This window comes from Ostrea edulis, chromosome 6 (genome assembly GCF_947568905.1).
Source record: "Ostrea edulis chromosome 6, xbOstEdul1.1, whole genome shotgun sequence".
NCBI lineage: Eukaryota > Metazoa > Mollusca > Bivalvia > Ostreida > Ostreidae > Ostrea > Ostrea edulis.
This window is the reverse complement of record NC_079169.1, coordinates 5,850,419-5,873,513: the sequence shown is the minus strand read 5'-3', so window position 1 is coordinate 5,873,513 and position 23,095 is coordinate 5,850,419. Positions and strand designations below refer to the sequence as shown.

The 23,095-nt window shown below is 36.7% G+C and overlaps 2 protein-coding genes and 1 long non-coding RNA gene across 5 annotated transcripts; 1 reads left to right on the top strand and 2 right to left on the bottom strand.

The window, feature by feature from the left end:
- Nucleotides 1–532: 532 nt before the first annotated feature.
- LOC130047105 (uncharacterized) lies at nucleotides 533–2,096 on the bottom strand. The gene is made up of 2 exons (XR_008796148.1): nucleotides 1,786–2,096; nucleotides 533–1,413 (listed from the first exon to the last, which is right to left on the bottom strand). It is a non-coding gene; the product is annotated as an uncharacterized LOC130047105 (long non-coding RNA).
- Nucleotides 1,415–15,481, top strand: LOC125683514 (neuronal acetylcholine receptor subunit alpha-10-like). Of its 2 annotated transcripts, XM_056141391.1 has the most exons (11): nucleotides 1,415–1,429; nucleotides 2,072–2,197; nucleotides 2,832–2,890; nucleotides 3,126–3,203; nucleotides 7,404–7,549; nucleotides 7,916–7,960; nucleotides 12,575–12,684; nucleotides 13,389–13,541; nucleotides 13,777–14,174; nucleotides 14,380–14,573; nucleotides 14,685–15,481. In XM_056141391.1, the coding sequence occupies exons 3-11, from the start codon at nucleotides 2,839–2,841 to the stop codon at nucleotides 15,228–15,230; spliced, it is 1,722 nt and encodes a 573-aa protein (XP_055997366.1). In that variant the 5' UTR covers nucleotides 1,415–1,429; nucleotides 2,072–2,197; nucleotides 2,832–2,838; the 3' UTR covers nucleotides 15,231–15,481. The 2 variants fall into 2 exon arrangements, with proteins under 2 accessions (XP_055997366.1, XP_048780699.1); XM_048924742.2 differs by lacking the exons at nucleotides 1,415–1,429; nucleotides 3,126–3,203 and having other exon boundaries at nucleotides 2,073–2,197.
- LOC125683515 (GDP-fucose protein O-fucosyltransferase 2-like) lies at nucleotides 15,475–23,056 on the bottom strand. Of its 2 annotated transcripts, XM_056141392.1 has the most exons (10): nucleotides 22,367–22,860; nucleotides 21,907–22,015; nucleotides 21,458–21,708; nucleotides 21,237–21,349; nucleotides 20,894–21,024; nucleotides 20,705–20,777; nucleotides 20,436–20,558; nucleotides 17,623–17,803; nucleotides 17,381–17,510; nucleotides 15,475–17,013 (listed from the first exon to the last, which is right to left on the bottom strand). In XM_056141392.1, the coding sequence occupies exons 1-10, from the start codon at nucleotides 22,461–22,463 to the stop codon at nucleotides 16,860–16,862; spliced, it is 1,362 nt and encodes a 453-aa protein (XP_055997367.1). In that variant the 5' UTR covers nucleotides 22,464–22,860; the 3' UTR covers nucleotides 15,475–16,859. The 2 variants fall into 2 exon arrangements, with proteins under 2 accessions (XP_055997367.1, XP_055997368.1); XM_056141393.1 differs by lacking the exon at nucleotides 17,381–17,510 and having other exon boundaries at nucleotides 22,367–23,056.
- Nucleotides 23,057–23,095: the final 39 nt, after the last annotated feature.

The following is a 23,095-nucleotide window of genomic DNA, read 5'->3' as shown; positions in this document are numbered from 1 at the left end:
TCTGTGGTACATTCTGATTATTTAGTAACTGTTGGGCGCTGGTACGTCTGTGGTAGATTCGGATTATTTAGTAACTGTTGGGCGCTGATATGGATATACTAATTGTGCCCTCAGTTCTTCTAATTTTTATTCTTAATGAATAATGTCTTCCTTTAGTACGAATTAAGAAAAGCGACAACTAGCCTTTGTAATTAGTCCAAATTTCTTAGAATGTCACATTATGCCTGTTATTTAAAGAATATAAAACACTAGACTATTGATATCCATAGCAAAATATTACGCTGTGCGTACTCGTCCCCTGTGATTTATGTAAGAGACTCTTAGAATAGATCAATGCAGAGTTCTCTTTTCAGCTTTTTTCTTTTATGATGCAATAAACTCCTTTAATTTCACCAATGGTGATTTAGTTTTTATCAGCACGGTTCGGAGTACAATATTTTGATCGAATCGATCGCATACTTACATTTTTGTGCTAAAAAGAAAATTCTTTCTCTTCAGTCCAATTACAGAGAAAAATAGAAGATACATTTCCTTTTCAAATAATTTTTAATGTTAAAGTACTTTTTCAAAGATTTGCATTACAATAAACATGTGAATGCATCTGGAAATATCGGCATGTACATATGTATATCAATACGATTCGCCGGACATTGCCTCTCCATCAAGTTAAATACAACGACTGGTACATGCAGGCTGAGGCACTTGAGATTTTACTCTTACATCTGTGTAAATTCTAGTTTGTTTGCTTTGGTGTATATTTCAGTTCTTTTATTTCCGTAATTCAAATACAACGTAAAGAGATCCTATTCAAGCCTAGCATGAACACCAAAAAAACCCAACTTAGGAAGATTTAGGCATTGCTTAATTGTATAATTGTACAGTTATGTTTAAGCTAGGCGATTCGGTTACAATCTGACGTTACATTACGCAGCCTAAATCAACACAATGCAGACTTTTAACATTATCTAGACTATACCGAATCCACGTCATCAAATATATATATATCTCAGAAGTACAATATATCAAACGTGGATTAAAAGGAATGGTGTATATATCAAAATTTTATACAGATCTCTTACTTCTAGGCTTCATACAATTATTGTAACAACTCGATTTACCAAGCTTCCTAATTTCATTAAAAATCCACAGATCTAAATAATTGCAATAACTTTAACGCTAGACATTCAAAATAAACTTTGTTTACATGTTTAAGAATACAATCTTTATTAGCCTTGATACTTCGTTGATATACAAGCTACAGCGAACCTTGAGAAAGAATTGTTATTGAAAATCGGCCGTGATTCCTCTCTCTCTCCAAAAGCTGAGAATCGATATAGGATGCTTCATTGTTGGCGTGGAGCTTTATATTAACGCAGCAGCCTTATTCGTACCTCGAGAATCGCCGAATGGATCCTAGGAAAAACGTGGGGTAAGATATTTACTCAGTCGTAGTTTCAGAGTCTGTACTATGTTTTAAATATGGGTTAACACTCAGGGCTTTTCAAATCACACTTTGACCAGTTCCAATTATATACTACATGTAGATTTAATAAAAACCTGGAAATTGAGTTCAACAATTTCATCTAACAAGATAAAATGGTATACGGTCTTTGACTCAGAGTTGAATGATAAAAGTACAGTACAATAGAAAGAAAAGAAAGTAAACATAAAAATCTTACATTCCTCAAGATCAATACCAAATTTCTTTCTTTAGCTGAGCATCGTTAAAAGCTGTCGGATCATTGATTATCTGCTAGAAAGAGTGTTAAAAATATTTCAACCTACCATCTCCTCCTCCTGAAACCGATACCTGTAGGGGATTAGACTCAGTGCGTTAGTGCTGGAGTGAAACATCACTGGCCTTCGTTACAAATCTTGTGGATATTATTTATAAAACATCTTTTTCCTTCAAGAATCATCGTTAGTTTGTTATTGGATTAGATGCGAATCATTTTCCGCTCCACTGACTGGTATCTCACGAGCAAAACCATACGTAAGAAGAATAAAATATTATGTTGGTTTATTCCCATACTTTCCAATAGAAGTTTTCTAATCTTTCTGGTGTGTGCAGACTCCCACAGAGGACAATGAACGACGGTAGCACACTGCTGAACAGATTTACCTAAGTGTTCACTCACAGATGAAAACAAAACTGATGAAAAGGAATTTGTCTTGATAAAGGATCTACACAAACAAGGTATTTCAATCCCTAATTTCCAAGTAGGTGTATGAACTCAGGAATAAATATGAATTCGCAAAGTTAGAAAGAAAATTCAAATAAAAATTAATTTCTTTTGGTCAGTCATGCGTTTTACTATACCAGCCAATTACACTTGAAGAAATTGCAAACTACATGTAAATTCTTAGTGTTACGAACTTTTTTTATACATCAAAATTTCTGAGAATGTCAATGTCAATTACTTACTTTACTGTATCTATGTTATATACTCAAATTAGCGTAATGGCTGAAATTGACTAACTTAAAAAAATTGTTGGTTCATGTTTGCTAAGTGATTTCTTAGAAAGAACGATCACTGTCTATACATGTACAGTGTAGTTCATAATGTAGTTCATAATCTGAAATCATACACGAGTTTATAGTATGGTTATTGATGGGTCAGATTACTTGTTGCTACACAGAATGATAGGACTGAAAGCAATATTTCACAAAGTTAACAGGAAGGCGATAGTGATGAAGAATATCTGGGCTACAAATCGTGATCCGGAAACAGCAGCGGCTTCGAATATATATAATACATAAATCTTCAACATTTTTTTATATATCAAAATTTCAACAAATTGAATGTTGTCTTTCATCCATTTTATTCCAGGATTGGCATGTCTACCCATGGGATTTTGATTGTATACAGTGCCCTTGTATCTCTGAAAGGTAAGATCAACTTCATGTGTGAAAGAAAGAGATGGTTAATTCGTTTCAGTGGCATTGGGCAACGGGCAATATGTTGCCGATATAGACGTTCTCCATACTATAAATTTCAGCAGTTTTTGATAAAGGTACCCACTAGCGCGGCGTACATTCATTGAATGTTAAAAATATTCGTTTACAATTTCTCTTGATAACGGAACATTGACCCCCTTCTTAACGATCTTTTACTCTTCTCCAGATGTTGCATTGTTCCACGTTCTTACCACCATTATTAGGATTTACTTACAACTACATGTAACGCCGGAATCTACATCAGGTTAAACATTTCTCGGATGGGACATAGAACAACCAACGAACAAAACCAACCAACATATATATCTATTAAAAATGATTTTTTTTAAAAAAATAAAATCATGATTATGTAATGAATGGATGTAGATAAAACAAAGTTTTTTTTCAAAATGATTACAATGCTCTGGCAGAAATATGCCATTTTGACATCAAATATAATTGTAGCTCAGCTGGAATTCTATTTACAGTACAACTTTTCACCGGCTTTTGCATCGCCGCCTCTAAAGTTTAAAGCATTCATTAATCTCTCGTGTTACATGTAGGTTGCGAGTCAGGTTCCAATCCCATGGGGATCTGGCTTAGTTGTTTGTCGTAAGAGGCGAATATATGGGGCGGTCCTTCGGATGAGACCACAAAAACCGAGGTCCCGTGTCACAGCAGGTGTGGCACGATAAAGATCCCTCCCTGCTCAAAGGCTGTAAGCGCCGAGCATAGGCCTAAATTTTGCAGCCCTTCATTCGAAAAGTGACGTCTCCATATGAGTGAAAAATTCTCCAGCGGAACGTTAAATAATATATATACGAGTCTATATATACAACCAACCATCCAACCCTATTGGTTATTGTATTTATTCGGATTTCCAATACTACGAGTTTTCTGTAAACACAAGTCGTTAATATGATATGAGGAAAACATACACCTGCAGATCCTCTATTGCAAAAATGGAACTCTGGAAATCGACAGGGTTCGATTTCAACACGGGAACTTTAAAGAAGCTGTGAGTTTTCAATTGAACGGGGAAGAAGATAAATGTTTATAGATGCATCTTTACACGAGTGTAGTGAGAAAATGTAATATGATTTTAAAACTTTGAAGCGGTGGTGTAAAATCACAGAGATGTTAGCCTTAAATCATGCGCAGAATACGTTGCCCTGTACATCGAAAAGTTATATTTTTATTCCCCCCTTTGAAAAAGAAGGAGCATATTGTTTTGCAACTGTCGGTCTGTCGGTCGGTCTGTAGACCATGTGTTGTCCGCTCAATATCTTTCGACACTTTTGCTTGATAACAACCAAACTTGGTACAGGGGTTGCCCCTGGAGAGTAGATGATCCTTATTGATTTTCAGGTCACATGGTCAAAGGTCAAGGTCAAACTGCTGGTCTTTACCCCATGTGGTAGACCATGTGTTGTCCACTCAAAAACTTTTGACCCCTATGCATGATAACTACCAAACTTGGTACAAGGGTTGCCCTTGGAGAGTAGATGATCCCTATTGACCTTCTGGTCAAAGGTCAAGGTCAAACCTCTGGTCTTAAGCCCATGTGTTGTCCGCTCAATATCTTTTGACCCCTTTGCTTGATAATAGCCAAAATTGATACAGAGGCTTTCAGGTCACGTGGTCAAAGGTCAAGGTCAAACTGCTGGTCTTAACCCCATGTGGTAGACCATGAGTTGTCCGCTCAATATCTTGAGAACCATTCACTTGATTGTAATGATATTTCATATGTGGGTTGGTTATAAAAAGAAGAGGACCCCTATTGTTTTTCAGGTCAAAAGGTCAAGGGTCAATCTACTCCGGACATAGGAATATACTCTCCGCTCAATATCTTGAGAACCCTTTGCTTGACAGACATCAGACTTGGTACACTGGTACATCATCAGGAGAAAATGACACCTATTGATTTTGAGGTCACATGGTCAAAGGTCAAGGGTCAAACTGGACATAGGAATATACTGTCTGTTCAATATCTTGAGAACCCTTTGCTTGACAGACATCAAACTTGGTACATTGGTACATCATCAGGAGAAGATGACTACTTATGAATTTGAGGTCACATGGTCAAAGGTCAAGGGTCAAACTGTACATAGGAATATACTGTCCCTTCAATATCTTGAGACCCCTTTGCTTGACAGACATCAAACTTGGTACACTGGTACATCTTCAGGAGTTGATGACCCCTATTGATTTTTAGGTCACATGGTCAATCCACTCTTGACATAGGAAGATATTGTCTGCTCAATGTTTTGGATTGATGATACTACTCTCAATTAAATGATGTGTATGTGTGTATAACCCTTTTCAATTTTGCACCATGGGGGCATATGTGTTTTACAAACATCTCTTGTTTATGTAACGAATGGATCGGTAGCTCTCTTAGTCTATTTCAATGTTTTCCAGTGAGCTACACACAGCTCTGTAGCTAATATAGGCCTAAATACATGGGTATTGCTTGGGGGAAACAAATATTTATTTAGTTGAGTTATCTATCAATCATATTAGGAAATCAGAAATGTTAGACTGAATTCAAAACGTTCAGAATGTAGATGTTGAAGTTTTAAATGAATTAATTCAATGGCATTTAGTGCACATACATGCATATTGCATAACATTTATTTCTGCAATGTGTGGATCTTTCATACCCCGGCAAAAGACGTCAAAGGGGCATTTTTCCCCCCTTAATCGTATTGCATTTTTAGTTATATGCCTCATGATTAACCTATAATGCCTAATTGCCTATAGACGTCGCGCACGGTACTGGTGTTACTTTCATACGTGCATTAGAAAATGTTTCCGCTATGTTTACACAGATGTATATTTTGTGGATTATTAAAGTCTTATACATCAATGGCAAGGAAAATATATAAATAATGATAATAGCTTATATAAAATATAATTTACACACATTTCATTAGCAATAAATACACGCAGATGTCGTCATTTTTCGTTGTCCCGCGTTATATGAAATACGCATACGCTTTATCCACAGATTAATAAAATGATTGATTTTGTCCCAAATAACGTAAGAATTGGTGTATGATTGTGACGTCCTTATCTAAAAACCATAAACCAATTACTTTAAACATTTAGTTCATAGAATTGATATAGCGACCTTAAAAATGGCAAAGACAGTACCTGTCAGTGGTGTCCCGTGTTTGTAGATAGACTGCAAATGCAAATCATCATGACCAGTAGCATGCCTAATACAGGGGGAAGTTGACTATCCTTGTTACATTTATAATGTACATGTATCGTGGAGCACAATGTATACCAGTATTATAAAATTCTGAGTATATCCATGAAGTAGATTGATTTTATCGGTGTCCAGTGAAATGTCCTTATTCTACAAATACCGCGCTTTTTAAACAATTCTACCATTTTATGTCTTATTTCTAAGCATTATTCCAACGCGAATATTTTAATGAATATAACTTACAGAAAGTACATAAAATTTACTATATAGAATATACAACATTTCATTTTATCCCGCGTCCATTTAGGAAAACGAAAATATACTTAATGTCCAAATAAATGTCCCATGTGATTTTGTCGCGCAATGACGCGACGTCAATGTACACAACCTACGTCTAGCTAAAACGTAAAATGTTGCTTTTATTATTTTTGAATGATCTAAATTAAAATGATTTTTAAAAATAGTATACAAGGTATTTAAGCTATAGCATGTGTATCTCATAACGTTTGTGAAATAGAATGAAACAATAACCCGTGGTTTGCGACGATGTACTGTATGTATGCATATAAAAATTCAGCATTGAACAGATACACTTACGGTGTGTAAAACGTTGCAATATTATACAAATCTTGATTTATATACGAAACTCTTTAATCATATCATAAACGAAATCGAAAGGAAACGAAATCTACCGAAGCAAAACGAAACCTACCGAAACGGGTACCCTTATTTCATACGACATGCCTGCTGTTGTAGGCACGGTGAAATAAATACAGTACGTATACTTTGGAGTATTTCTAAGAATTCATAATTTTTATGAATGTACACTATACACGTACAAAGATTTATTTTCAATTTTTAAACATTAAATCATGCATGTGCTTTAGTTATGATATTACAGCTTGGAGATAATGAATTTGTTTAATGACGTTGCTTTCGTGATTATATTTTGCCACAATTTATGACGTTATAAGTGTAACGTAAAGTGACACCAGTACCGTGCGCTTAGTGTATATATTACATATATATCAATCTTGATAAATGTCTGGTTGCCTGTATCTGAAATACATCATCCTTGATCATACCATGTGCCTGACTGTCTGTATCTGATATATATACATCTATCATCCTTGACGATATGCCTAGTTGCCTGTGTCTGATATATACATGTATCATTCTTGATGATATGAATGACTACTTATGTTAAATGTTATTATGCTTGACAATATGGCTGGCTGTTCTCTTGTCTAGGTGCCTCGTCTATGCTGGTCCCAGATGAACAGCGCCTGTATGAGAATGTGATGCTGGGGTATGAGAAGAGTGTACGACCCGTGATCAACGCCAGTACTGTGCTCAGCGTCACGTTCGGTCTCAAACTCAACCAAATCATAGATCTGGTGAGCACTCACATGATAATTACAGTGAAAACTGTATAATCCGACACCTGTTCAATCCGTATCACTGAGGATTCCGACCCCTTATTTTCATTCTCAATTTCATATTTTCATGCGTTTAAAATGCTTATTCCAACACGCTGTGTATTCCGACAAATAATGTCTCCGAGTGCATCTCGTATTAGACAGATTTCACGGTATACGTCTCTCTCTCTCTCTCTCTCTCTCTCTCTCTCTCTCTCTCTCTCTCTCTCTCTAAAGACTTAATTGTTTGAAAACAGTTAAACATTCTTAAATGTATCTGAGGCTAGGAAAAATGGCATCGGCAGGAAGAACGTTATGTAATATATATATTTTTTTAAATTACAGGATGAACGTCATCAGGTTCTCACAACAAATGTCTTCATTGATCAGGTAAGCATGATATTTGTGATCTATTTTTTTTCCAGCATCATCATCAAGGTTTGTGAAATGCATTCACCAAGGTCGAAAATCACATTTCTGCGAAGTATTCAAAGAGTATTCAAAGAGCTTTACACTTGTGAAAATAGAGATGATCTAACAGCTTCAGCGCCCGCAGAAATCCGATTTATCTCAGATAAAATAATCACTTAGTCTCGCACAAGTACACCTGATTCATCTGGCACGTTTGGACATTTATTGCACCATAATTATAACTAGATCATTTTTTATCTGGAATTCTAAATAGTCTACTAAGATAAGTATTTTTAAGTGCTTTGAAATGAACTCCTCTTTGTCAGAGCTTCAAAATACCAAAGGAAATCCTAGATGGATATCATACTCATCATTGGGATTTGTAAAATGTAATATTCACAGGCAAAGTTTGAACAAATTTATTTTAAGGAATGATGTTGAGCAAATGATATTCTTAATAAAAATTAATGTAGAGTAAGGAACTGGAGAAAATACAGAGAGAATTTAAAAACGTCACTCAGTACAAAAACCCAAAATATTTTTATCTTCATTACTTACAGATTTTGACTACGGATTATTCCGTTTACCTGAACAAGATATGGGGTAGGTGTGACCGATCGACAGGGGGATGCTTATTTTTCTTAGGCACCTGGTCCCACCTCTATTGTATCCAGGGGTCCGTTTTTTCCCTATTCATAATTTTGTATTATTTGTGGAATTGAGGAGCTTGATCACCGTTCACTATCTTCATGTTTTCATACACCAAACTCTTATCTTCCTAATTTACACGCCTACCATATTTCACTGCTGTTTGTATACTAGTAAACGGCACTTTTTGTGAATGCTAATCTATACAGTCAGAGCTGAATAAAACACGATGTATCAGTCATCAAACCCATCAAATTGTAAGAGAGCTGATTTCGTTGTATTTCAACCCCCCACCCCTCCCAGTATTTTTGATAGTGTTTGAAATGACGATGAATGTTAATCTCATCACCGTATAACGATGTAGAGAAGATTCGAAGATCATATCTACATGAAATTAAACCGGCTAATTATTACATCATTTATAACCAGTTCATCGTTAAATTAAATTAATATTTAAAATTGTGATCAATAGTGAAATGATAATGAATATATTAACTGGGAGTATGTACATCTCTTTTTTTTTTCCACCCCTGTATTTGGTTTGCTGTATTCTGCTAAATTGCACATTGGTTTTCATAGAAGATTGCGCGTTTCAATCAAAGTTACTAATTATTAGTCAATACATGGTGTACTCAAATAATCATTGTGCCTTGAGGCGTGGTTAATCCACTAATATATAATTTTAAATGTGTGCCATGATAATTTTTATAACGGCGTGATTGATATCAAAATGTCCTGTTATATTCACTTCACACTATGATAAAGGTACCACTCTAAAGGAATCGCTTGTATCATCTACAGAAAAATCTCCACTTTCGTGGTCAAGGGTTTTATTAAGTTGATTTCTGTTGGGGGGTCTTCTAAATTTCATTGGTTCCCTGGAACAACTATTGCTTTTAGATTGAATCGTGTTTGCGAATTATTAGTGTATTCGTTTTTGTTTAATGAATCAAATTTAACAGCTAGAAATCAACCCATATTTGCAAACATATTGTATCAACTGAAATAAAAAAGCATTATCAACGTGATCTAATCAGTGATGACATTTACTTATATATTAATCTCATATATTAATATCATAACTTTTATTTCATTGTGACAAATTGATTGAAATGAGTTTTGTTTTTTGATAAAAAAGAATTTATGATTTTTTGACAAGTTACATTGCTATTACTCACAATTAATAAACCGGTATCATTTTGAAAATAAGATTTGTTGATAAAAAGTCAATGAAATACAAATGTATATTAAATGAACATAATTGATACATAAATATTTAATTCGGTCATTTGAAGACATTTTTCTTATAGACGTCACATAACAGTCTCCCGATACTAAAACTTTTAATGGATATATTCTATAGTTTCCCGATACAAAAACTTTGATTGGATATATTCTATAGTCTCCCGATACAAAAACTTTGATTGGATATATTCTATAGTCTCCCGATACAAAAACTTTGATTGGATATATTCTATAGTCTCCCGATACTAGCTATGACACAACTTAGGGCAAGCCTAAGACAAGTGTCACAAGCATCATTGCGGGTTGTAAGGTTGAAGGTGTCACTTGGAGGAAAGCCTAGAAATCTTCTCTTTGATTTAAACTAATGATACATAAGTACCAGTATTCAACAAAATATTTGTAATTATTGCAATGTTATTACTCAGAAAATTAGTGTTTACTAGCACACATTTTCTTAATGGGAATTGCAATAAAGTAATATCACGTATCCGAATTCCACATATCGTAATCGCTTCAAATTCAAAAAAGGTTCTAAAGAACCTACAGTGTCAGAGATATATATATATATATATATATATATATATATATATATATATATATAAAGCACTAAATAATCACAACTAGGTACTGAAAATTTTCGCCCCAGCCCGGGGTCGAACCAGCGACGTACGGCACCCACCGCCAATCTTGCTAGGCGGTGGGTGCCGTACGTCGCTGGTTCGACCCCGGGCTGGGGCGAAAATTTTCAGTACCTAGTTGTGATTATTTAGTGCTTTATATATTAATTAATTGATTTTCACATGTATCGTTTAGATCCTAGGGGTAAACGTAAGGTTGGGTGTTATAATTGTTTGTTTGTGCTTTATATTAAATATTCTATACAATTGCATCGAGAGATCCACTCTCCTTATAAAATATCTTAAACACTGAATGACACAGCGACTGTGTGGGATTGCATCAGTGTGTATAAGTAGCGCTTTAGGAGCATAACAAAGCTTCCTTTTTAGGGAAGTCGTTGTGACCGAGTGGACTTACGCACTGGTTTGACTATCTTGCTAGGCGGTGGGTGCCGTACGTCGCTGGTTCGACCCCGGGCTGGGGTAAAAATTTTCAGTACCTAGTTGTGATTATTTAGTGCTTTATATATTAATTAATTGATTTTCACATGTATCGTTTAGATCCTTGGGGTGAACGTAAGGTTGGGTGTTATAATTGTTTGTTTGTGCTTTATATATATATATGCGTGTTCGTAATCAGTGACGGATCTAGATGGGCGGACTTACGGGGGATACGCCCCTGGCTATATTCAACTAATGTGTAAGAAAATCAGTTCATGTTTATCTACACTGGTAAATGAAAAATGATGCTGGTGCGGAAGAATGACCTCCTCCTGTGTTTTAGATAATGATAAATACGCATGGTTGTGGTGTTGATTGATTGAAGATAATGAAGCTATACCCTACACACCAGTGTAAATCCTTCGATTGTTTGCGTCTATAGGAATGAAGAGGCTTCTCGTTAGCTGTTTTTCTTGCCTCCCATATCGTAATGTTCAAAATATTTGTTTTTATTGTTTTAAAGTTAACATATTATTATACAGTAGATTACTCAAGATAGAGGACTCACGGTGGGTGTGAGCTGTCAACAGGGGATGCTTACTCCTTCTAGGCACAAAATCCCATCTCTGGTATGTCCAGGGGTGGTTCGTGTTTGCCCTACTTTTAGTTTTGTATCCTTTAAGGAATTTATGAGATTGATCACTGTTTGTTATCTTCATTTTTCATTCAGTTACAATATAAGGAAGACTTCCTCCGAAATGTCAAGCGGGGTTTCCCTTTTCTAATCATGTATAGATCGCATGAAAATTGACTGATATATTGAAATAACGAGTGCTTCTTTCACCAGTTGAGATGTAGTTTTTTCAGATATTACGTTCGTTACGTAGGCCAGAGTGCCACTATGACTCATTGTACACACAAACCACTTAGTGAGCACCAGTAACTCGATAACCTACTTGACTTAGACTAGAACAAACAACATCATACATAACGATAGTATTTCTCGTTTGTGGAAACCTATTTCTATCTCCTGGGACCCATTGTAATGTCTAAAGAATACAAATAAATCAAATCTCTCAGACAATCTATTGATCACGTACTGGTAACTTTACCAAAAGCAGAAAGTTAAGGAGTTTGTTTATAAGATACACAGGAATATGTCGTGTAAAACAAATGCAACTATTCGTTTATTAAACACAGTAAGTAACAGTTATACATGAAGTGCTGCAGAGCGCCGAAAGAACCAGAGACATATCCCTAACTTTAAATCATGGATGACCAAAGATATATGCTTAGTCATTTGCTCTAGTAATAAACGGTAAAGAGTGTAGTCATTTCTCAAGTCCTGTTCTATTCTGAAAATCCACTAATTAACTGTATGTGTAGTCATTATGAAAGTCCTATTCTATTCTGAAAATCCACTGATTAACTGTAGTGTAGTCATTTCTCAAGTCCTGTTCTATTCTGAAAATCCACTAATTAACTTAAATCCACTTATCAATATGTGAATGAAATATATCGCTTTGAAATCGCTCGCACTTGCTCATTCGAAATGCTTAACATTTTGTTTCCTTTATAAGTTTTCAGAAATAATAAATATACATTCAGATCTGATATCTAAAACAATTTTAATATATTGCAGGCTTGGAAAGATGAAAATTTGCGGTGGGATCCTGCCAACTATAGCCAGATTCGATCAATCCGTGTACCGTCCAAACGAGTGTGGCTTCCGGACACCTTCATATACAATAAGTAATGTAGACTTATACCACCACTACTAGTGACAGGATTGAATAGCATCGTAAAATATAGCAGATGTTCCTAACCAGTAAAATGCTTCAAACACAGCTGTGACGAGTACCTTTCACCGGAAACAAATCTTAAGTCACAAAGTACACGGTTTGCACTATTTGCAGCACCATTTGCAGTATTTTTACCGATTAGTATGAAACAAACGTACAATGTATTAAGATACTGAATGATTCTCACCCCCATCCCTTATAAACCGTATTAAGTTTTAATTTTAGAAATAAGTAAATGAACTTCATGAAAGTACAGTGGATAATTTGATTTACTATGGCCAATCAGGGACTGTGCAATGCTACCGTGATAAAAAGAAAAATGTTTTGTTAGCGTAACGTACAGTTCGTTTCTTTATTGTTGCATAGAGTTTTGGACAGTCAAAATGTCAAATACTGTGATGTTACATCTTCAACACTACAATGTTAGTTTATCTTTGTGTGCTACTTTTCAATGTTAATTTCGTGAAGCGAGGCATAAGAACAAATTGAAAAAGATGAACATATTTTCGTTTCCAACTAAAATTATGATGGGTTATAATTACCCTCTGATGTTCAATATAAAAATATTCCAAGGCACAAATAAGAACCATTTCACATTTGTATCCTTTTAATGGGTGTCTACCAAGATGGCAATGTTATGATTTGTTGTTACAGTGCCGATGATGGGTCAACAGGTTTCATGCAGGGAACGTATGTTCTGTTGAATTATGACGGCATTGTGGTGTGGCCAGTTCCTGTTAAATTGAAAAGCTCTTGTAAAGTGGATATTACCTACTTTCCATTCGATGATCAGGAATGTATTTTGAGGTAAAGCCTTTTTTCTTTATCTTAAACATCGCTGTCATTTTTACTGCTTATTCTACATCATGTGAATATATTTTACGAGGAAAACATTTTTTTTTTTTTTACTGATGTTTCCTTTTCTTTATCACGGCCTCGATCAATGGGTTAGGGTTTCTTCGAAAATAATTAACAATATCCTGATCGCGGAGAAATCTCTCAACACTCATGAAAAATAACCTTGCTTTTGTTGGATTGTAAGGTTTGGGTCCTGGATTTATAGTGGATCTTGGATAGACTATCATTCGCTGCACAACAACACCAGTTCTCCAGTGGATCTCACCGCTTATGTAAACAATAGTGAGTGGGATCTATTGTCCGTGACGTTAAAGAAAAACATTCGAACACATTCCTGTTGTGCTGACCCGCATCCAGACATAACCTACGTCCTCCATATCCGTCGAAAAACATTTTATTACATTTTCAACATCATAGTTCCGTGTGTAATGCTATCTGCCTTGACATTATTAACTTTTTGGCTTCCTCCGACCTCTGGAGAAAAGATAACGCTCGGACTCTCGGTCTTCCTCGCCTTTTCCATGTTCATGCTACTTATTGCTGAGGAGGTTCCAGCTACTTCAGAATCCGTTCCATTAATAGGTACTGATAAAATAATTGCAGTTTGTGTCTGCCTCGCGTTTCTGTTTAACATTTCTCATAATCTAAACGAGTTGTAGCCTCCATAGACCTCTCTGTGTTCTAACTTTTCATTCGTTCAATTAATTCCAGTCTATTTAATCACTATCAAAATATTTCATTTCTCGTTGTGTTTCTAAAACATCTGTTACTTTCAATACATTTTCAGGTATATACCTTTGTGTGGTGATGACAATGACGTCACTGTCCGTCATCATGGCTGTCATTGTCATAAATTTGTACAACAGAGGACACAAAACAAAACGGGCACCTGTTTGGTTGAGGGTTGTGACTCTTGTCTGGCTGTCTAAGATCATGTTTCTTAAACACGACTTATTCAAATTCGCTAAAGATGTTGTTTTAGTAAGTACTAGTATATCAAACAGCAATCATGCGCATCATAAAACCTTACTTACGACGCATTTCCTCAAGTAGACTCCAAGCAAATTATTCTTTTCACATTTTTTTTAAAAGGATGACGAGAGAAAAGGTGCCTACGCCTGCAAGAAACATTCATTTACTTCCAAGCAAAATGACGATGTTTTATACCAGGAATTAGAAACCCTGTCTCTGGAAAATCAATTCATGCAAAATCGAGTAAAAGTTGGCAAGGCGGAAGGAAGTATATCAGAAGCGCGGGGTAATGAGAGTGGGGATGAATATCAGCCGCTGAACGAGAGAACTGACAAGGCAGATATATCAGAAGACGGGGACTGTGAAATTTCTGATTCTGAGGAGACTGGGGACAATAATAATACAACCAAAGAAAAAATGCTGCTGGAAACAGGAAAGTCAAGGGCACCGGAAGTGTGTAGAACTCGGTCTTCATTGTTTCAGCGGAAGCTGATTGTGGCAGAGTGGCAACAGATTGCGTCTGTGATTGACCGAGTGTTGTTCTGGTTCTACTTCTTAAGCACTGTCGTGTCCTACATTTTAATTCTTGTCGTCGTTCCTAACTACAATTATAAAAAGTGGAACGAGGAGCTCTGGAGTGAACAGTACAACTACCACTCAGTATAAGAGTTTTATTGGGGAATTTCTGTTTGAAGTTTCAAGTTTCTAGAGTGACAGTGCTAGTTTTCATGAATTGTTTGTTTCTTCCTTATTGTCCTTGTCAAACTTCAGACTAAAGTACGTTCACATCAACATCCAAGGTCAGCTGTGTCCTTGGTGAATGAAATCCATGACATAATCACGATGCTACATGTAAATATCATACACGAAATGAATCATTTGCCTTTTACATGAAATAAATGAAAAAGGAGAGAAAATCACTTTTATTATCACTATAGATTACGTCGACATCCAAATGTTTAAGAATCAATTGAATCAACATAAGATATGGCTAAAAGTCATTTGGGGTCAGTGGCGGATTTAAAGGGGGCGCCCCTAAAATTTTCAAACTTAGGTAAATCGTGGTATCTTGCTTAGAAAAATGTACTAAACGATATAAGAAGCAATAATTTCTTCCACTACTGGAGAAATAAATGACACAATCTATTGATTTCTTGAAATACTTTATTGGGAGAACTTAATTTTTTTCAAAATCCTTAAAATTTGTGTCATTTTATTAATTTCATCTCATAAAAATGATAGAAAATAGTACAAAAGACTAAGTAGGAGATTATTTCAAGCCCTATAAAATCTGTAAAATCCAGGAGCTTCCGGGGGCTTGGCTCCCTAGGTCCCCACCAGGGCTTTGCCCCCAGACCCCCTGCCTCATAAAGTGGCGCCCCCCGTAACTGCAATTCCTGGATCCGCTCCTGGGGGTAGGGAGGATTTGGAGGGACCTCGCCATAATCGGCATTAAATATATATACCAGTGTTTTATTGCCTAAAATAGACATTGACACAATCACAGACTAATCCAAACCAGACAAAAAAATCCATTCCAAATGTTGCAATAGTAGACCCAGAGTTATTTTATCTGTAAGAGAGCCACGTGGATGTCGTAGACCTTATGTACAACACCAATATCCGCCTCGTTCCGTGACCATTATAATTCCGAGCTCGATCACAGTCAGCAAATGTAATTCGTTAGAACATAAATGACAACTAATTCTACAGGAAAACATCAATCGGTCCCGTCAGACCGGGCACATGGTGTTATGGAGATGCCTGATGTCTGTAGAATTTGGCAATATAACAGCATTAATTTAATTTTTCTATGAATCAGAATCATACTGCAGTCATTCATCCAAATTGTCTAATTTGTGGTATTGTATGCCTGCCATCCTTAATTTCCATCAAAAAGATGAGTTCATGTGGCTAGATTCTGTTGTAAGAAACATGTTTATTCGTCCGTACTATACAGATTTCTGATCTCGTGCACAATATTCCCTTAAGTCACGCATTTGTTTTCATTTTACAGTTTAGGATACCACTTATTCACTGCACTCCTTCACTTCTATAAAAGGGGAAAGTTTTGATAAAGAATATGATGAATATCTCGCTGGATGCCTTGTATCGATCTTAAATTTTCTCTTGTACACATTACAAGGACATAATAGTCTTTTGCTGTAAAATCGTGTCAAACATGGCGGGGCATTGTTATACGCGACACAAATAACGATTTTCCAAAAACATGCCGATCCTTTCCTTTAGAGATTGATGACAAGAGGGTTAGTCAAGGAGCCTCACTTTCACCCTCTAATAGACAATGGTCCAGTGTGCCGGTTGTTCACAGTCATTTTCTTTGTCACCACAAAATCTATCAAATGTAGTAGATGGTCTGAATCCCAGGATTTCTCTGTCTTCCCGTATTCGAAAAGAGACCGTAGATGCAGAACTACCAATGAAATACCTGGAATATATACACGTAAATACAGAACTACCAATGAAATACCTGGAATATATACACGCAGATAGAGAACTACCAATGAAATACCTAAAATATATACACGTAAATACAGAACTACCAATGAAATACCTGGAATATATACAAGTAGATACAGAACTACCAATGAAATACCTGGAATATATACACGCAGATAGAGAACTGCCAATGAAATACCTTAAATATATACATGTAAATACAGAACTACCAATGGAATACCTGGAATATATATACGTAGATTGACTCAAATGAATCTCAGTGCATTAAGTAGATCTTCAGAAAACCATCATAAAATTCATTGTAGACAAATTAACAATTGTTCGATGATGGTTACCTAGCATGGCAGGCAATCCATTGGTCAATGATGGCGACGCCACCGTCCTTGTGGGTTTGAAGTTCTTCTGGTGTTGGCTCATATCGATATACTTGAAAACCATTTAGATTACCCTTAAACTCTTCATATTCTGAAATCCAACAATCAATCAAAATGCATTTCAATCCCTTTTCCATACAAAGTACATGCTTCTGAAGTTAGGAAAATAATAAAGTTCTGCATGAAAAGAAAAGTGGGTATACCTTTCTTGGTCCCGTCTGTTGCCACAAACACTTTCTCTAAAGCCAGCTTCTGAAGCAGTTTTTTCACGTATTTGGCAGCCTCTTTCATTGATGGTAACTCCCCACCCCTCACGTGAAGATGGTCCCCTCGTCTTAAGTGGACGGCTATGTACGGACCACCTATAGCCTTCCTGGACTCTTTCTTTCAAACCAGAAGAATTCATAGATGTTTTACAAAATAAATAGCAAAATGAAAGTTGTCCTAACGAAACTACCCCCCCCCCCCACCACCACGGCGGGGCTCATCGAGAGTATGGCTATTATGAAATATTGTATAGCCATACTTTCACTTGAATACAGGTTACAAAATACACAATCCTTGACCTCGATATTTATTGATAATATTATATGACAAAGCGTAGATCTACACATTTTCAGGAAAATCCGTGGACGGGCAAACGGACACGAGGATTCCATTATACCCCTTAAAACTTATGAGAAGTCCCTGTTAGAGAATAAGCCGTTGCAAAATCTAGAACATAATGACTAAGTCCATATGAAGTTTTTTTTTTTTCAAAACACTTGTGAAATGACGAAGAATTGTCCAATCATGATGAAAATAAGGATTAGGTGCACATAATCAAAGTGTGTACAGATTTTCAGACAAAGCTACGCACTCCGCGGTAGTCTCTCAGGGTATTATCTGTAAGTTCATCTGTATCGACGTAAGAGCATAAGAGAGTGTCTAAAATCACGCCACAGCCTTAAATGCTCTGGAAATGAAAGAGGTAATTGAAAATGACGACATGACTTCTCATCAGTAACATTCCTAATATGCTATACTTTACAAGTGAATATCAACCCCCGCAGAGCATTGTGCTGATGAAGCCGTTTTCACGGCGAATCTTGTCGAATGATGAGAGTTTTTTATTATTCTTTACTTTCCAGACCTAACTTGGTGAGGGTTATGTAGTAAACAGTACGTTCAATATAAAGGACTATGCCCCCTAAGTCTGACGTCCGTCACAAACCAATGCGATCAAAGCCATCATTGTAGCCCTTTGTTGCTATCATAATCCAATAATACTAAAATACCCTGCTTTACCAAATGCTATTCTTAATTGAAATCAATGAGATGTAGGCACGTGAGGAGTAGAAAGCTGTTTTGTTACAATCCTTACTGAAATCGTAATGCTCTCATATCAGGTTTTAGATAACTAATAATTACTTTAAACAGCTAAATATTCGCTCCTAGTTATTTTCACGATGTTTTGACTAAATAAATTTTCACACGGTGTTAAATTTACGCTCCTTACCACCTGGAGGAGAACCGTAACATCAGAACTAGAGGAAATGGGCTACTCATGGGGACAGGCATAGTATCTTGCCAAGGACAGAGCTAGATGGAGACAACTTGTTGAAGCCTTATGTCCCACCGGAGACGAAGAGGATAAGTAAGTAACTTCCGATTATATGAATGCTATACGGAGGTTGCACTTAACACAGTCGTATTTTCACGGTTTTAGTCGACATTAAAAACAACGAAAATCAAACTGCAGCGAAAATAATGAAGGCTACATCTTTGAAACTTGCCTATCTCAAACTCGTAACAGGAACATCGTGGGTTTATGGCAAGGAATTCAAGTAATGTTGTGGTAGACAACCGTAGAGTTTTTAGTCAAATTAGTAGAGTACGACCACCCACGATGTCTTACAGATACGATAGATTTCGAACGTACCTTTGGAATTATAAGTACTTGCTAGAAAACAGTATACCTATGATTGTCCTAAATTAAACCAATGACAGTTCTATAAATATTCCAAAATGACACGTCCTCTCTGCGACCGTCAAGAGGTCAATCTTGTGAGAATGCAGGTAGCACACCTGGACCGAGTTCAAGATCGAAGCCGCTAGTCTTGCTGGTAAGTACGTTGAATGCACTGCATGAAAAAGCTAGTTATCCCTACGAAGGACTATATGTACCCTAGATTTGTAGCGCTATTTAGCACTACTTAGCCGCTACGATCTTGAGCGAGGTTCATATCAAATCATCCCGGATCCAAGTTACAGAATAATCCCGGAATTTCTCCTTTGCACTCGGGTGTTTTGCGCGAGACAGTGCCTGTTACTTTACCGAATGTCATCTTTCTGATAATACCAAATGTTTTAAAACAAGATGTATGTTTTTAATCTTTGTCGGGCTGTATTTACGGAGGGAGGGGGTAGGGTCTGATTTCAAGCACCTGCTTCTATTTGAGGTTCATATAAACAAACATTCGTGCCATGATGGAAGGCTACATTTATATGTTTTGCTAAACAAATATTGAGCAGGGTTTCTTTCCCAGATGTCTTGAAAAGATGTACTTAAAGATTTGCAATTTTAATAAAATTATAAATCAGAATTTAATATTAGAGTGCAACCTTATATTTTATCTTACAGCAGTTGCGTCGTGAAGTGTTGTATGTTAGAAAACTCTGCATTTGTAAATCTGCTGTTTGTTTAGGATACACAAGTCGTATGATAGTCATACTAGTATCCTAGGATTGTTCTTGATGGGCAAACGTGTAGTCATGCAACAACTGTGGGGAAAGTTTTGACTTTGATAATCTTAACCAAGTTTTCCACGACCACTGTACAATAAACATGTATAAGAACGTTACTGTGACTCTTTCTAATCCACCTCTCTCAAAATCATGTCAGTTCCTTGTTTAATAACCCAGTTAAAATACACTGTAAAAGTGGTTATTTACGCGTACACATCCACCTTTACAGTATAGGTACGACCAAAATAAATGTGTCCATTGCATGTGACATCGGCTGAAGTGAAAATACCTTGACTGTTGTCCAGTCTTTCAGAAATGTGCTGTCCCTCTCGTCATCGGAATCAAGGTGAGTCTTACGAAACAGATCGCCAACATCGCGTAAAGGTTTGGCGTACACCATACTTCTCCGTGCCTGTCCATCAAAGAAGATCATTGATAGACTCAAGTAAAGGAAAAACCTGCACATGATTAATATACATTGAGTTTTCAAAAATATTTCGTGGCGAAGAATATTTTGCAGTGTTTTCGCTTGTCATACATTTGGCTCCGTTTTCATACCTTCCAGAATAAATCGCTGTGTTCGCCAAAATCCCCATGTAGTAGATTTTCTGCTCGTGGTAAGAAGACAAACCTTCGTGTTGACATAAAACATTAACCACAATTAATGTCTGCATGGAAACAGGAGGAGGATATAAACTTATTCTAATTTTGGAGAAAAAATTCGGATAAAATGAAATCGTGACCTACCTTCCTGTTGTATTTTCATTGAGGAATGATTTCATTAGTTCAAGTTGCCCGAAAAATGCCAAACATTGAAATTTGTCTGCGTAAAGCTCATCAAAGTCAAAATACAAGTGTCGCCATTTTCCTGTTGAATCCTGTAAACAAAACCGACCTCTGTATCACAGAGAGGACATACTTAGTGCTGAGACTCTCAAAATCTTCTGTCTTGGAAGATTTTTGGAAAAAGGGTGCAACAGCTTTTTTCTTTTACAAATATGAATAACCCAAGTAGAACCATGAATAACCCAAGCAGAACCATTAATAACCCAAGCAGAACCATGAATAACCCATGCAGAACCATGCACACCTGTCGGAAACTGGTATCCCTCTCGCATTTGTCAATTTTAATTGTATTCCAGTCATCTATTGAGTCCACTCCCTGAAGATAGTACACTTCGTCTATTGCAGAAGCATCTTGTCCTGTGGTAAAGAGAACATTGTACGGAGACTTGGACAGATCAACACAGAAAGCATGGTCATGTTTCTTGTAGAAACACACTACTATCAGTGATTTCACACACAACTTACTTTTGATATAATCCTCGAGTTCTATCACCGGGACATGTTTTCCGAGACTCTCCACATCAAAGAAAGCAGACCATTTCAGTCGTTCTTGTTCTACATCACGTGACCTCCAGTGCCACATGCGGACCCAGGGTGGAAGAACGAGGACCCAGGGTCTCTCCCGATTCAGAAGGTACACAAGATTTGCCACCCTCATGTACACATCCCTTCGCAGGTTAAACCCCTCCCCAGGGTTCACGTCATACAGTAAAAATCTATTATTGCAGAAAAAACTTCATTAGAATAATCGCGAAGACAATCACCTTGTTCTACGATTACACTGGTCTAGTGCAGAACTGTGGCTCTCTGAGAAAATATCGGGAAAGATCACTAATCTCAGAGAGCTACAGTTCTGCAGCTATATCCAATATCTTCTCAGGGAGCTACAGTTCTGTAGCTACAACTAGTCTTACCTTGCGTTTTTCTTGATGTCATATTTGGCCTTCCCCGCACAACTTTCGCTTTCTTTCATGGAACCACAACAGATTGGGAAGAGAATGAGCACGGACAAGGCGAGCAGACCTATCAACACAGATCGGGGTGCCATTGTATCAGAGTACGGGCTTTAAAGTACGTCAATCCTCTCTATTTAAAAACTACCTAGGGATTAACTAGATATGCATTTAATTTGTGGACGAAGATTATTTTTCTATTTGCTATATGACTAGTTTTAAATCCGCTAGCTCTTGTATCAAGTTCGCGATTTGTTCAGTACAATGCCCATTGCCCAAACAGATAAGAGATGGCAGGGGTGTGTGGAAATTCAAAATTTGGGCAAATAGTGGCACTGACAACACTATACATGTAGCTGAAAGTCTATTGTCGTTTCATGAAATTTACAAGGGTGTCCGGGGTAGCGCTCTCGTTGCTCACCGGTGCGACCCGAGTTCGATTCCCGTGATCGGCAGTAGTTGTGTGCGAGAAGGTATGATGGTCGCCCGCTCGGACACACTCCGGTTTCCTCCCACATAAATGACCCCCTAGCGCACACATCCGTGGATCAAAGGACCCCATTGGAAATCAGCTTTCGAGCTTTCATGGGTTATCCTTGGTATTCATGTATGTATGTATCTACAGAATAAACATTTATTTATTTTATTTAATTTTGGTAGTCCTTCCTGCTCTTCATACTATGCATTTAGTTTTTCTTCAACGTGCGCTTCTACATAAGATTTTTGAAATTGGTCATTTTTGGGCAGTTTTTGCCCCGCCCCTAAGGCTCTGGGGTGCAGGAATCCTGAAATTAACAATCTATGTCCCCCTTGTTCCACGAATGATTCATACCAAATTTGAAAAGAATTGGAATGATAGCTATGAATAAGTTAAAAATGTCTATTGCTAATTTAATAACTGACCAGTTTGACCCCACCCTGATACCAAAACCCCTACCCCTGTGATCATCAATTTTACAATTTTGGTAGAAAAAACTACCTATTCTTTCTAAATATCTATTTAGTTTCAATTTAGTATCAATAGCACTAAAGAAGATGTTATTTAAGTGTTTTACACATAAACACTATATACCAAGTTTGGCACTGCCCTGGGGGTCAGAACCCCTACCCCGTAATATTCAAAGCTGTGAATTTGGACCTGCAGAAATTG